Below are 16,763 nucleotides of genomic sequence, written 5' to 3' on the forward strand. Positions count from 1 at the left end.
GGAATTCAAAAGACAAAAAAGTTACTCCTTAGGAACTTGATGGTAATCAAGTAAACTTGTGTTTTTTAAAAAATCTTTTTTATTAAGTAATCTCAGTGCCCAAAATGGGGCTCGAACCTATAACTCCAAGATCAAGAGTCCCATGCTCTATGGATCAAGCCAGCCAGATGCCTATTAAAATTAGCAATATAATTATCTTAGGGTGCTTACTTCAGGCATTTCTGCTATGATTTATGGATCCCAAAGCTGTGATGGTCAAATGAAGTCTTTTTTGAATTGACCAAAAAGGGAATGCAAACGACCCAGGGTGAATTAAAGGTCTCAGTAGAAGCATCAGGAACAAAACAGCAATAATAGGTGCTCCTTCTCCACTCTTGGAAATTCACTATGTTACTGAGATCAGAAATCCTTCTAAATATGGTGATTATGCTTATAAAATGGGTTACAGGCTGCTGCTACTGTTGTTGCTTTTTTTAACAGAAACAAGCGTTAAGACTTTTAGATTATCAGAGCCCCCAGCAAAAAGGAGCGTTATGACTGTTGTGGTGCTTGCATCCGCTCACACACTAGTCGCCGTGTGGTCACTTACCCGTGTGTTTGTACGTCACAGCCCCCGAGATGACATCTCCCTGAGAGAACTGATCCACTGTGACTCCAGCCTTCCTCACCACCCCATGTTGAGGCTTTTGAGCAATCACAAACATCAGTTTCAAGTCATCACTGTCCACATCAGTAGCAAAAATGTATTCAGAGGTGATGACTACCTCTTCGCCCTCTGAGCAATGCATCATGGGAATGAGGTCAGTCTTTAGGATTGGTAGCTCATCATTTACAGGGAATACCTGGTTGGGGGGAATGCATGTTTTCAAGAAAAAGAAAGCAATGACAAATTGCCCAACTGTTAAACCATAGCTCATAGTTGGAATGACAGGCATTTTCAATCTTCCAGACACATGAAACAATAACCGTGGAATTTGGCCAAGCAGGCTGTGTCTTTTCCCCATATGAACCATCTTGCAAGAAATGGCCAACATGAGAGACATTTTAGGTAGAAATGGAAGAGTATGGTTATGGTTTGGGACTCAAAGCTCTCATTTATTTCTAGACAGACAAAATATAAATGTAATACAAATCAGTCTTCACTGAAGTCCCTATCCTCCTTCGTTAAATTCACACATATTCTAGAGGAAATCTGGTCCTTGTGGTCTGATGCATTTACATTTACCACATCAGAGTTATTTATATTTCAAATTATTTGGCAATTACAAAGCTTTCCTCCACCCTCAACTTCCTGCCACCCAGGAAGTTTCTCTAAACTTATAATAAGCAACAGCTTATTTCAAATATTTTGAGTTAACTCTGAAACTCCATAACCATTAAATCAATCCCAGACTTCAACTTGATGAAACATTTTTCTCTCACTGTATGAAAATAAAGCTCTAAGTAGAAAGGAAAGAAGAGCAATATGGAATCACTCTGGCTCTCTGAATCTAAAGGAATCACCCAGACACTTGAAAAGGCAAGTCCTTTATTTTTTTAAAATGTTTTAAAAAATTTATTTATTTGAGAAAGAGAGAGAGCATGACTGGGGGGAGGGACAGAGGAAGAAGGAGAGAGAATCTCAAGCAGACTCTGTGCTAAGCATGGAGGCTGACACAGGGCTTGATCTCCTGACCCTGAGATTATGACCTAAGCTAAAATCAAGAGTCAGAAGCTGAACTGACTGAGCCACCCAGGGACCCCAAAAAGGCAAGAATGAAGGAACTTTCTGCCTCTGAGTTCATGGTCTCAACTTGGTGTATCTGCTACACATTTAGTTATCAAGTCCAACCTGCAGATACTCTCAATCCCACATTTCAGGCCCCTTCACTTGAGCCATGGTGATCTTTTTAAAATGTGGCTTTCATAACTCTGTTTCTCTTTAGATTGTGTATATCTTTCACCTTTTAAAATGTGGCTTTCATCAAGTCACTGCCATATGGGGACAAGCAGCAGCTTCCTAGGACTGTATTAGGAATGTATTAGGCCTCACTTCATGTAATTGCGGGCCTTTGCCACCCCACTGCCTTTTCACCCAAAGACACTGAGTTCCTCCCATCTTGGGTCTTTGCACCATCTCTGCATGCTCTCTCTGCCCTGTGGCTCTGTAGACCCTGCCTCAGCTCCTGGCTTGCCTACCCTCTCCTTCAGATTACATTTGGATTCTTCATGGAAAACTTCTTAGACAACTCAGACTCATTTAGGGACTTCTACCATTTACTCTCTTTTAGCACCTCATTTACTTGTAGATATATCCATATTTTAATTATTTCAGCGATAATCTACTTAATGTCTGCCTTCACCCCCTGCCTATAATCTCTAACTGAACAGAGACTTTCTTTGTCATGTTCATCATCGTATCTCAAGCATCTATCATAGGCACTGGCATATAGAAAGCATTTCTTAAATATTTATAGAGTAAATAAATGAATGAAGGTAAATATGTATTTATGCTCTGGATACCCTGTTATTTAAACAGGCTAACAACTCTACAATAAGTATACATGAAATTATTTTCATATTTTCCTTTAAAGGGTAGATGGGGTAATAAAAACTCAGATTTATTTATTTAATCAAAGGTAAAAAAAGTATGCAATACTGTATTCTATTTTCTATTGGCTTATTAGGGAACAATATCTTTGTTCAAGTCCTCTGAGTGGATTCATTAAGGACCCTCTTTATTACTGCTCCTGACTCTATCTATGAATGGCACCAATACATCCATGATGACCACCTTACAAAACACAAAATAGCCTCAGTTTTCAAAGGATAATAAAGCCCAAAGGCAACAGAATTTAACATTCTTCCTGGATAGAAAACAATCACACATAATTGTCCAAAAGTTACCTGTACTTCTAATTGGCTTCCAAGGGCATGGCCCTTTTTGTCTAAAAATTCACAATAAACAGACTGCTTACATAGTCGAATGATTTGGGGAAAGTCATGGAAACTTCTTGAACTTAAGTTTCCTTGCCTTAAAATGGAGATAATTTCTTCTTCATCTACTTAAAAATAATAGATGGATATAATCAACCTAAATTAATTACTAACCATAAAATACCATACAAACACATTATTACCACTAATAATAATTTCATATCACAAAGATCTGACAAATTTCAAACAGAAATATTTGGTAGATAAAAGTCATTAGTGGTTCTTTCTGGGGCATGATAATTCTTTCAGCATACCTTCCTTTGTCACTAACTATAAATACTTGCAAATCCTATGAATTTTGTTTATGGATTTAAGTGGTCACTCAACAGAGACATGCAGGGATTCCCATCAACATTTATGTGCAAATTTTTCATCATTTGTCAAAAGGGGGAAAAATCATTTCGAATATATCTCAGAAAGGAGTATATGGTACAGGAATTCACAAAGGGGCACTACATACATGGCTTCTTCCACACAAGAAGGAAAAGCCCAGTGATGCTAGCCTAATCCAGCCAGTTGCTAAATAAATATTTCTGAGTGTTATAGCTCAAAAATATTAGAATCAATTTATGCATAGAACCAATTGGGGGTTTTATTTAAATTCAATTAGTTAACATATAATACATTACTAGTTTCTGAGGTAGAGGTTAATGATTCATCAGTCTTATATAATACCCAATGCTTATTAAATCACATGTCCTTAATTTCCATCACCCAGTTACCTCATACCTCCTTTCCCTCTAGCAACCTTCAGTTTGTTTCCTATGATTAAGAGTCTCTTATGGTTTTTCTCCCTCTCTGATTTTGTTTTTTTTCTCCCTTCCCCTATGATCCTCTGTTTTGTTTCTTAAATTCCACATATGAGTGAGATCATATGATAACTGTCTTTCTCTGAACAATTTATTTTACTTAGTGTAATACCCTATAGTTCTAGCCACATGGTTGCAAACGGCAATATGTCATTTTTGATGGCTGAGTACTATTCCATTGTGTGTGTGTATATATATATATATATATATATATATATATACCACATCTTTTTAAATTAAGTATCTAGGTTTGAGATCAGAGTGGTTTAATCTTTAAATGGATTAGAAAGAAAAAGTATTATGCCCTTTTCACCAGTATAATTTTGTTGTTTATTGCCTGTCCTGAGACATTCAGATGTAAACAAGTATACTTTTGTTTGGAGTCGACATGTTTCAAGTTCTATCAGGAACTCTTAAGAGACTTCCAAATAGGGGCACCTGGGTGGCTCAGTGATTGAGTGTCTGCCTTCGGCTCAGGTCATGTTCCTGGGGTCCTGGGATCGAGCCCTACATCAGGCTCCCCACAGGGAGCCTGCTTGTCTCTCTGCCTATGTCTCTGCCCCTCTCTCTCATGCATAAATAAATAAAATCTTTAAAAAAAAAAAAGAAACTTCCAAACCAGGGGTACCTGGTGGCTCAGTCATTTGGGTATCCAACTCTTGATTTTGGCTCAGATCATGATCTTAGAGTCATGGGATCAAGTCCTGTGCTTAAGATTCTCTCCCTTTCCCTCTATTCCTCCCCACCCTACTCGCATACATGTGCTCTCTCTCCCCTCCATAAAAGAGGCTTCCAAACCAGATGGTTCATTTCTATATGAACCAGGGAGTAAACGTTCTACCCACCTCAATGTGTAGAATAAATTCTGCTGAATTCGTGCCATCTGTGACCTCCAAGAATATGTCATCCTGAAGTATCTCAGATCCATCATGCTGATACCTGTAGGGATGATATGTGCCATTATCCCCTCATGGCCACTGTGACAGTAGGGCATGCCTGACACAAAAGCTCTTCCATGGCTTTGCCACATGGTCAATAAATGAATAACAAAAAACATAGCTTAATCATGAAGTCACATACTTAACTACCCAAGTATCCCTGAATGTAAAAATGGCTCCACCCTGGAAGAATGTGTTATATGCATTCATAATTTGTCCCCAAATCCAAAACCTTCCCTTCAAGTTGCCACCATGGCAATGGGAACCAGTTGGTGTAGTTATGCTTACTTATGTAAAACAAGGCTGGGGTCAGGGGTTACTGAGAAGACATCAGACAGGTAAGAGTAAGACACTCTATGAATCTCGATGAGCCCCCTTCTCCCCTCCTCTTATGCCTACTAATCTTTCTGCTTGTGCTTTCAATCTACCCAGCTCTTCTCTAAAACTCTAATCTATGAATTACTTATTGCCTCTCTCCCTCCATTTTCCCTTTTCTATTTACTAGCTCTCTTCCACTCAATCTATAAAGATTTTCTAATCTCTCCAGACTTAAAAATATTTTTCCTTGGCTTAGCATTAGCCCTATTTTCCTTTAATTCTCAGTCAAGCTTTATATAACGGAATTATCTAATTCAAGACTTTTCATCTACTCTCCAGCCACTGTAGTGATACATGGTAAGTTCTAAATAGCTGTTGAACTGAGCCAAATTTTTAGCTTATCAGTGATTTGTTCACAATAGGAAATAAGCGCTAGGAAATGAAATTTAAAGTTACATAAAAATAGTATACTGAGGGGCGCCCTTGTGGCCCAGTGGTTGAGCATCTGACTCTTCATTTCAGCTCAGGTCATGGATCTCAAGGTTCTTGGCTTGAGCCTTGCATTGGGCTCGCACTCAGTGGGGAGTCTGCCTGAGGTTCTCTCTATTCTTTTCCCTCTGCTCCTCCCCCTGCTCATGTACACATACTCTCCCTCTCTCAAACAGATAAATCTAAAAAAAGAAATATAATATATCAAACATGTATAACACTTACATATGAAAAAATCCCAGGTCTAAAAGGTGTTTTACTCAGGGCTAGACCCACCCATACACTGGGTAGGGACTCAGGTTTGAGATTTCATTCCAATGGCAAAGAAAGTCCACCTTCCATCCCCAGTATCCTCCCACACACTGCCTCCTATGATCCCTGATATTTTCATCAAAAATAGATATGTGATAATGTACTAATCCTATCTTACCATGCTAATACCCCTAAAAGGACCAAGTGGATATAGGAATACATATCCAAAGGTATGGCTATGTTGTCATACAGAACAAAACCAGACTCCTCCATATACTGAGTGACCTCAACCTCTTAGTTTCTTCAATTATAATATGAGAATACAACCATCTCCCATGTCAGGCTTGATTACTGTAAAGATTAATTAGGGGAAAAAACATAAATGCAAGTCTATGGAAGAATCCTTGCTGGCAAATACTAGTACTTTTTCTTCCATCCATCATTCACTCCCTAGTAAGAATTACCTAAACAGACTTCTTGTTCTAACATGTAGCTAAAACCTGAGATCTCTTAAAAAATGAAATTTTAATAAGGATAGAAGTGAGTAGTGAAAAGAGGTCAAGATACTGGAGACTGTAAATAAAGAATGCTAAACTAAACTAAATCTCAGATGAAATTGATCTTCCTATGTACAAATCTGAACTCCTAGTCAACTTCCAAGTGTGGAATTAAGCATTTGATGCCGAATACTTTCTGAAGGATCAAAATTCCCATTTACAACTTGAACTTATAAATGATAAGTCAACTAATATATCTCTACCTGACCTTTGCTTTTGAGTATTTTCCATTGTTTTATAGAGAAGGCATTTTACTAGATTTTGTAGGAACGTTTTTTACAGAACTGCAGTAGATAGAAGAAATGAAAAACCTCAAGGTGAGGGGAACTGCTGTTGGACCATAAAAAGTGAATTGTTCGATTTTTGACTGGCAAAGACCCAAGTACTACTCCATGCCCTACCTCCCTAGCCTACCCTACATGTTTGCTTGCAAGTCCATTCTCAGTAGAATGAGATAAAAATTTACACTAAAGATGTTGATCAACAGATTTTTATCCCAGAATTTCCAGGGTTGTGAAACTGACCTTCTTTAAAGCTGAGTTCAACTATGTAGCTTAGCCATATAGATTATTTTAGTCTACATTCATTCAGTTTGGCTATTACCTCTTGTGACATGTATAGTTACAGCAAATTAATATTCATGGTAATTAATTCCTGTTGTTCAAATATTCAAAAAATAATTCCCACCGATAGAGAAAGCCAGATGGAAAGAAAATGTCTGGAGAGAAATTAAAAGATTGTCATTTCTAATTTTCAACCAAACCTTGAAAGTATTAATTGGCATGCTGGTACCCCTGAAAAAATGGAACAAACTTCTTTCCCTTACTTTGCCTCACAACTGATCCAGATGAAGGCCAAAGCATATCAAAAAAGAGATCCAGGAAATGTTCTAACCTAACTTTTAAGGCATGGAGGTCTCCCCAAGAAAATATGTCTCCTATGTTTAGAGGAAATCCATCCAGCTCCACTCTTCCACACTGAGGCAGTCTTTGTAGGGAGAGGTAGATGCTGTCCAGTTTGGTATCCACATCAGAAATCAGAACATTTTCTGTGCTGATGACACATTGAGCTCCCTCAGCCACTCTTAGGGGGTTGGTAAACACCTAAAAAGAAGGAAGAAAACATTCGAAGCCTTGTTCTATGAGCTATCACTGAAGACAGAGCTCATTAAATAAAAAGGGCAGGGTGTGAGGAGATGGGCAGAGGAAATGGAAGTGAGCAAGGAGAAGTCATAGCCTTCACTTGGAGACCTGCTCTATCCTCCTGCCCACCAGGTCACAGCTGCCCCAAAGCAGCCCCTGCTCACGAAAATTATGAGACCAACCACCCTGAGACAGTTGCTTTCTATTCTTCAATACATTACTTCTACTAGCAAAGGAAAACATAAAACAAGAGCCTTCTTTCCCTACAACTACCTTCACCCCCATCCTTCCCACATGCCTTACTCCTATATTTTTACTGTTTGGAGGAGAAAGAAAGAAATAATACTCCTGTTATTAAAAGAGGAGCATTATTTTTAAACAAGGTCCATGTCTGCCAGCTTCATTGATTCTCTAGTTGCATCAATTAATACTCCAAGATGCTAATATTTCAAGGGATATATTCTGCTATATTCTGTGGTTTTAAATTATAAATGTATTTTAGGTCAACTTTCAAAAAATAAAAGCATAATGCTAATTTGCTCCAACTCATTCATCACTAACTTTTCTGTCTCTGCCTAAACCCAGTGCTTAGGTTTTGGGGGTCTTCCTGCTAGCATCATATTATGATCACCTAGTGGTTATCACTCAACTCAGCTATCTGCAGGTATTTCACACCAGGAAACCAATCACTCATGACTGGTTTCACTGCAGCTACTCATTTAACTTTATTTATAATATTCTCAGTTCTCTAAGGTATGATTTCATTTGTCCCATACACTATAGGAAAAAGAAACCACTATGCCACATTAGCCCTGAGTCCTCATAACTATTCCATCTACCTTCAAAAGAGGAAGATAACTGTTCCTTTCATCATTTCTAATTCTCTCCATAAATCATTTTTCTCTAGCAAGAGGTTTGGATTGCTTTGCATAAAGCACTATTTCTCTCCATGACTGTTTTAGAAAAAGCTTTGGCTTCTTTAGATGCTGGGCTAGTTCAGGGCATGTATCTCATATACAGAAAGAACGGTCTGAATAAAATCTAATCAAATTAACAGACATAATAAACTACTCCCTCCACAGGGAATGTGATCTGGTCCCTGACAGGGAAGGAATCAAAGAATATAGTTCGGGGGATCCCTGGGTGGCGCAGCGGTTTGGCGCCTGCCTTTGGCCCAGGGCGCGATCCTGGAGACCCGGGATCGAATCCCATGTCGGGCTCCCTGCATGGAGCCTGCTTCTCCCTCTGCCTGTGTCTCTGCCCGTCTCTCTCTCTCTGTGACTATCATAAATAAAAAAAAAAAAAAAAAAAAAGAATATAGTTCGGATTCTTTTGTCTTCTGTGTGAGACCTTTAGTGCATCTTTTGCCAAAAGTTGCAAGTTCAGAGGCCTGAGGGGGCAGGTCAGTGATGTAAATGAGTGCACTGGGCTACGTGGGGCCTTTTGAGACTGGAGAGCAAGCTCTGGCAACTGCTGCTGGGGGCAAGTGAGTTCACTGCTGCTAGAGCTTCCAAATTTTCAAGTGAAGCTAGAAATTCAGACTTGATGTGAAACTTCCTGATGTGTAAATGTTGGCAACTCACTAATTAAAAGTATCATTTGGCTCTATCAGAACAGTTCTGTGGGTTGGGTAAGCCCCTTGGTCTTCAGAGTGAGACCTCTAGCCTCCAGCTTTGGGCAGGTGTAGAGATGGGGAGGAGAGACCCGGAAAGGGAGCCTCAGGACTCCTGGCTGTCTTCCAGGTAGGTACTTGGAAGGTGACATCTTTCCAGAGGGGTGAGACATGTATGGGTTGTCATCTCTCTTGTTCCTGATATGTAGGTAATCTTACTTTGTCTTGCCACTCCTGAGGGGAAAATGAGTCCAGGAATAGCCACATGAATGAAGTCTAGCCCTCTAATGGGGTTTGAAACAAACTGTCAATATGAAGTCCAGCCTCACAGATCAGATGCAGAAAGTAGCATCGCCTTTGTAGTTCAGTTTTAATGAGATACCCAAACGCTTGAATGCTTATGTCAACACTAAGGCTGAGATAGGAGAGGATGGAAGGACTCATCTTAATTCATTTGAAAAATTAAAAAGCTTATTTAGATTAGTGAGCATATAGTTGGCCTGCAAAGAGAACAAATAAGTCCTTCCAGTTGCTAAGAGACCCATAACTTAATCCCCTTCCCCTGATCAGCATGTGAGACTTAGCAGAAAGGAAATGAAATGAAAGAGGTTTTGATAAAGCTTTGAAAATAATGCCAAATTCAGCAACTGGAAAATCTCACCTTTTAGACTGAAAGTCCCATGGGGAGGTAAAAGCTTTTTTTCCTACACTGTAGCTGGAAAATTAAATAGTTCTATAAAATAGCTAACGAAAAGTTAGCATTTCCAATAAGTCTTGGAGTCTTCTTTTCTTTCTTTAGGTCTTCCCTCCTTTTTGTCTTTCACATCAAACATCGTACATACCTTAGGAACTTGATTGTCCACTGGAAGAATTGTGATGTTAAAGCAGATCCCATGCAAAGTGCCTCCATGCTGGTTACTGATGGAAAATGCAAACTGAACATATCCTGGATTGAGGCCCATATCTTGCATGGGTGGCTTGTAGGCCACTTTCATGTGGTTTACAGCATGCTGCAAAGCAAATCGAGATGGAAATGTGGGCACCCATCTGCAAGGATCAGAGACTTTCAGAGAACTAGGTCTCCAAGAGCCATCACATTGACACAGAACATTGGAAGTGCCAACATCATCAATTTGAAGATCCCAAAAAGCTCTGTTTTAGAAATCACATTTTCTAAAACCAGGATGGAAAAGAACAAAGGAATTAAGTAAATATGTCAAGCGCTTGAAGCCAGCCAACTCTATAAAAGACCGCGGATGTGAATTTCAACCCAGCATTGCAATAAATTAGCTGTGTGATATTGGTCAAAGTACTTAAACTTGCAAGGCCTCGATTCTTTATCACTAAAATAAATAAAATAATAAAATACTAGTACTGAGCACATGGGGTTTACACACTTATTTGCAACATCTAACTACAGTGAAATTAGGCAGAATTAACCCTCTGGGCAGGGGTAGCTGCTGCCTAAGTATTCATCACCATTACTGTGACTCTCGGGGGAGTATTCAGGGTACAGTACACAGGAACAGGGAGAAGGTTAGTGAAGGATTTTGGAAGGTAGTAGTTCCCCTCAAAAAAAAAAAAAAAAAAAAAAGATATGTTAGGGAATCCCTGAGCGGCTCAGCGGTTTAGCGCCGCCTTCAGCCCAGGGCGTGATCCTGGAGTCCCGGGATCACGTTCCACGTCAGGCTCCCTGCATGGAGCCTGCTTCTCTCACTGCCTGTGTTTCTCATGTGTCTTTCATGAATAAATAAATAAAATCTTTTTTTAAAAAAAAAGATATGTTAAAGTCCTAACCTCTAGTACCTCAGAATATGACCTTATTTGGGAATGGGGTTATTGCAGCTGTAAGTAGTTAAGATAAGGTCACACGGAAGGGTGAGCCCTTCATGGAATGTAACTCGTGTCCACAGAAGAAGAGAGAGACACACAGAGAAAAGATGGCCATAGGATAACAGAAGCAGACTGGGGTGGTGATCCAAAAGTCTAAGGAGGAGACAAGGAAGGCTTTCACTACAGGGTTTCAAGGTGGCCCTGCAGACACCTTGATTTCAGACATCCAGGCTCCAGAACTTTGAGACAGTAAATCTCTGTTGTTGTAAGCCACCCAGTTTGTAGTATCTACGGCAGCACTAGGAAACTAATACAGTGGATCTTGAGTGACCTGAATGTGATGGAATAAAATCTAGGCACCACCAGATCCGTTAATCAGAGCCCTGCTGCTGATAAAACGAAGCCAAAGGCTGTGTTGAGTTATAATAAGATTTGGAAATCATATCCAATGCAATGAAGCATTTTCAAATAGATATCACATGCTTAACAAATATATGGAAGCAGGAAGAAGTAGACATGAGGCATTTGATGCTTTTGACAGATGTCAAAGGCCAACATTCTCAAGTGCAACACTAGGAGTGCCATCCCTTCTCTCAGAAGACACCTCCATCACGTTTGTCAAGATTTTAGCATAGCATCATACCTGAGTGAATGATCTCAGCCCTCGGGCTGCAGAATTTTTAGTTAGCTTTGAAATGCTATCCACCATAATTAATTTCCCAGCATCCAGATGTCTAGAGAGAAATACAGAAGGACACATCAGCTAATTTTCCAAGCAAGAAACATTCAGTCAAATAGCCCACAACCAAATTTTCTAAAGCTAAAAAAGCCCATTGTAAGAGAAAATCAAAATCTTCATATTCTCCTTTCCTGTTGGGGGGTTCTAGCCTTCAGTCCAGAATCATCAATGTCATTCTCATGACTGCAGAAAGTATGTACAGAATTTTCTACTTTGATCTCATGAAAAGAAATTGTTCTTCTCAGCCTAAAAAATGTTTCCTTGCTTCTTCTCATCCTAAAAAAAAAAATGTTTCCTTGCTATCATGTACATGACACAAGCCTCAGGTATATTCATGCCACTTTTCTAATTGAGATTAGAGAATATGACCATTTTGTGGCCTGTAATATCTGAAAATAGTGTTATGAAGATTCAATAAATTTTATTAAAAAGACAAAAATAACATGCTCTTTACAAAAGAAAGAAATGTTGTATGAAAAAAAGATTAAAGATTGCTTTAAGCTTACCTAAGCTGAAGACACTACAAGTGGCAGGTCACTTACCAATTAATACAGCTTTTGAAGGGAGGTATGAGATAAGTTTGAGATTACAGTAAATGTGGAATTGAACACAAATTCATGTCTGATCAACAGAGCAATTTAATCACAGTACTGTATATGGACACTTGCGACTCAATCCTTGGACACAACCCTCAACAAATAGCCCAGGTGATGACTTCTCAAGAGATACCTGTGGCCGAAAGAGAAAAACGGAGGTGTCGTTATCGTGTAGAGAAGCTCCCTGTTATATTCTGTATCTATAAAATGTAGATGTTTCTTAGTTATGTAGGCCACCTCAGTTTCCTTGACAACCAAATGCCGAGAAACTCCAGGAGCCTCCTTTGGAAGTTGGTCATCCACTGGAGTGATATGGATGGTCACCACCTGGAAAGAAATGATCTGTGCCATTAATTTGAAATACCAAAGGACACCAAAGAAAACACCCCACAATCACCCAGTCATGGTGAAGATGCTTTTCAAAAACTCCCATTTATAATATACTTCCCCTGAAATGATTCAGGAGCTAATAAGAACATGGTCCAAAAATAGAACATTCTTACCCATTTTGTGTTATGTTTTAAGAATATAATTATCACAACTACAGTTAATGCAGTCACTAATGCTAGGGAACAGGCACATAACAGGGTCCCGATTTTACTTCTATTTCTCCCTCCTACCAACAAACTGTGCTTTCTTTTGCTACCACCTTCCACTCAGTCATTGATCCTAGAATCCTTGTCATAACTTTTGGTTCCTCCTTCTCCACTGACCCATAACACATCTCCAAGGCCCAGAGTGTCTGCTAACAAAATTTCCTATACCATGACCACTTTCTGCTCCCTCCACAACTGTCATTCCCACTCTTACTGGTCTAGCTCCAGCTCTCGTCATTTCTTCCCTACGTTATTGCAACACCTTCCTGTGAACCCTAACTACCAGACCGAATCTAGACTTTACATACCTCTTTTAAAAGAAAATTGCAAGTCAAATCAGTCATTCATCTCCTCAAAAGCCTAAGCCACCACTCAGGAAGGATTAAATTGTTCAAACTCCTCAGCATAGCACCTGGGACCTCCACAGTTTAGACACACTCATTTTTCAACTTCATCTTTTACCACCTTCTGATGCTAACCCAGGAGTCTAGATGCACATAAGGTATCAGGTTGTAGTTCTCAAGCAGGCCTCTACGATCTGGACCATGCTGTTTCTTCAATCTGCAAAGCTTTTCTCCTGCTTTCTCCCAAAACTTGAGGCTCTCTTACCTTTCAGGGCTCTTAAAACTTTGCCCAATTTCTCAGGGCACCTGAGTGGCTCAGTGCGTTACACCTCAGACTCTTGCTTTCAGCTCAGATCATGGTTTCCAGGTCATGAGACTGAGCCCCACATCAGGCTCCATGCTCAATGGGGAGTCTGCTTGAGTCTCCCTCCATGCCTCATCCTCCCCTCCTCACACACATGCATGCATGTGTGCTCTCTCTCTCCCCCCACCTCCTCTCCCTCTCTCTCTCTCTAAAATAAATGAATCTTTAAAAAAACAACTTTGCTCAATTTCTCAGTTGGAATTGTTTCTGAATTTTGTTTATCCCTCAACAAATATTATTATTTCATTGTCTGGTAGTATTAGTAGTTCACATGTCTGTCTCTTCTAGGCTGAAACGTCCACAAAGGGAGAATCATAGTATACTGCAAACCATGTGGGATTTGTCAGTGGACAGACAGTTGAAATGCAGAGTATACCACTTAGTAGCTCTTAACCTTGAACAAGTCACTCAACTTTTTTGAGTGTCGATTTTATTGGGTAGTTAAGTGTAACAACCACCGCAGAGTTGTTATGAGGGTCAAATATCACTATATGGATAAAATGTCTGGCACACAGTAGGTGCTCAATAAATATTATGTTCATTTTGGTTGCTATACAACAACTGGCATGGTATTTTGTAAGGAGAAGATACTTCATCCATGTTTGCTAACTCAGCCAACATGCCCTATCTGTGACTTCTAAAATTCTTAAAATCATGCTCACAGGTTTGGGATCATGTAAGAGGATACGGCAACTTTGCCAAACAGATTTTATCATCACATTTATCTTTTTTTTTTTTTTTTACAATAATCCATGACTGGTTGTGAGAAAGCAATTACTAACTCTCTCTCAAAATGGGACGTTTGTTTGGCATCATGGATCTTTGCACAGCTTGATGCATAAGAGTATTCTTACCCTGCTTCTAATTATTTTAATATTGTTACCAAAGCACACATCAGCAATGCCAGTTTTTCTACAATAATGGTGTTCACAATACTTAATTTGAAAATGAAGAAAATTCCTTTTTAAATTTATGTACAAAGCAATAACTAAAACATGGTTAAGCTCTTGCAATGATAAAGCCTGGGACATCAGCTCAGCCACCGACAAGCTATGCGCCATCAGGCAAATAATTTAACTCCTTTGGAGCTGAGTTTTTCTCTCTAGTAGCACAGTGAATAAGTACCTGGTAGTAGGTGCTCAATTAATTAATTCCCTGTCTTCATCCTTCTTTACTGCTACAAAAGCACACAAAATATTTACTACTCCATTATGAAGTATTTCGATAATTAAAAACTAGAACCAGTTATTAAAATAAAAGAACACAATGACAGTCATTTCTCCAGTCTCCTGGAGTCTGTGTCACAATTTTTTTCCAATTATAGTTTTTTGCTAATCTACAAAGTTCAGAAATTCTCTATGGGACCTCCCAGCCATAGTGTGCATCAGCGAGGCTCCACTTAATTGAAAAACTGGATTTAATATGGAAACAATAGTTATTGTGCCTTCAAAGAGACCATTTTCCATGCTAATTTATTCTCCAATGTGTTCTTTGTGTAAAAAGAATGTACAAGCATGCTTTTTTATACCCCTGTAGTAATTCTTGGTGGGCACATTTTTCAACATGCTTTATGATCACTTAAGTTGATGTATCTTTACATATTTATGCATGTTTAAACAATTATTGTATGTGTGTCTGTGGGTAAGAAAAATCCTATTTTAACAAGCTCCATAGAGAAATAAAGAATTCTCATTGTACTGAAATTTGGTTATAAAAAAGACATTATTGAACACCCATTCCCAAACAGTGAAAAACTAGTGTCCAACCGCTCAGCTCTTGCTGCTGGCTCCTACATCCCTCCAGTCTATTTATGGCCATAGGCACCTGCAAATAGTCTTAGAGAGAATTTGAATATAAAGTGATAAATCAGTATACAAAATAACAAAGCCTGACCTTGACCCTCAGAATCAGACTCAATATATGGTACTCCAACAGCTAGTATCTGACTTTCTTACAAGACTGGGTTTTTGATCTTTTTGTCTCAGTTTTGATTCTTGCCTGATTCTTTTATCTTGTATCTTCTGTTGAGATTATCCAGTGCTATTTCTCAGTCCCAGGAACTACTATCAATGTTAGTTTTACCCACCTCATTTTCCAGTCTGACTTCTGACAAATGCCCTTGCCCTGCGTGCCTGTTCTCTCATCTAGTCACATCCAGTTGCTTCCTTTCACTTGACTCACAGGACTTTGTGGTACCCGCTTCCTTTCTTCCCCAGTTTCTTAGTGCTCTTTCTGTTTCTCTCATCTATCCTTATTTTGCATTATCCATTTTACTTTGTTTTTAAGTTTTTATTTTAATCATCTGGTGCTCATCACAACACGTACACTCCTTAATCCCCATCACCTAGTTCACCCATCCCTTCATCCATCCCACTTTACTTCTAATATCACTTTCTCCTGGTTTAAGATCTCTTACAACTTAAACCCTATAAAGGCCTCTAGTAAGAAAGAGAAAGAAGAGAATATTTTTCAAAAAACATTGAGTGCGTGAGGCTTTATTTGATGACAGTAATGACAACCAAAATAGAAAGAGGGAAAGGTTTTCCTGCTAATGTGTAGATATACTGTTGATGTGTCAGTCAACCTCATAGAAGAGTGCTCAGTAGAGGATGAGAGGACGGAAAGGGCATCTCTGCTTACATAACTTCTTTCCTGCTTTATGTGCATTGTGTCTCACCTGAGGATATCTTTGCTTTCTGTCTCTGTAAAACAAAGTTTTCCAACAGTGTGGCTTAAGCAATCTCGGGCCCTACTTTAATTGCTGGTGAGCACAGTACCTTCTGATCACAAAAGCTCCCATCATGCAACCTTTTTTATCTGGACTTTCAGTTAATGGTGGATTGCAGATTTTGTTGACTATTTTACAGGTTTTGCTGAATTTCTATCTGTAAGACATGACTACATACTTGTACAAATTGAAGATGAAATCATCAAGTAGACTAAATTTTGATCATGTAAGTTTCTTAAAAATTAGAATTTTGATGATGATATTGGGGGTTTACAATACAAAAACATTTACCAGCACACATACACAAAATACTTGTTTTGTTGCTGTGCACATACTAATTCCTAGAAACTCTGAAGAATAAAGCTTTATACTTATTCCCTCCCTATGTTACTCCCTCCCCAGTTCCTACCAAATGTTTCAATCTTCTTATATTCTCTTACTTTTGATAAAAATGGAAAGAATCAGAGTTC

General features: G+C 39.0%; 1 protein-coding gene across 12 annotated transcripts in view; it reads right to left on the reverse strand.

Annotated features, from left to right (window-relative positions):
- Window positions 1–16,763, reverse strand: part of FREM1 (FRAS1 related extracellular matrix 1) — a 164,745-nt gene that overhangs the window by 85,826 nt on the left and 62,156 nt on the right. For 10 of the 12 annotated variants that reach the window (XR_005366776.1, XR_005366777.1, XM_038552420.1 and 7 more), the window contains 6 exons: window positions 12,395–12,588; window positions 11,570–11,660; window positions 9,936–10,103; window positions 7,234–7,442; window positions 4,631–4,724; window positions 590–842 (listed from right to left, as the gene is read on the reverse strand). Coding sequence is in view for 9 of the 12 variants with exons in the window: in XM_038552420.1 (XP_038408348.1) it covers window positions 590–842; window positions 4,631–4,724; window positions 7,234–7,442; window positions 9,936–10,103; window positions 11,570–11,660; window positions 12,395–12,588 (1,009 nt within the window). In the remaining 3 variants the exon portion in view is untranslated. Of the gene's footprint in view, window positions 1–589; window positions 843–4,630; window positions 4,725–7,233; window positions 7,443–9,935; window positions 10,104–11,569; window positions 11,661–12,207; window positions 12,589–16,763 lie in introns of those variants that run through there. The other 2 variants (XR_005366778.1, XM_038552427.1) reach the window with 2 other exon arrangements.

Source organism: Canis lupus, chromosome 11 (genome assembly GCF_011100685.1).
Source record: "Canis lupus familiaris isolate Mischka breed German Shepherd chromosome 11, alternate assembly UU_Cfam_GSD_1.0, whole genome shotgun sequence".
Lineage (NCBI taxonomy): Eukaryota > Metazoa > Chordata > Mammalia > Carnivora > Canidae > Canis > Canis lupus.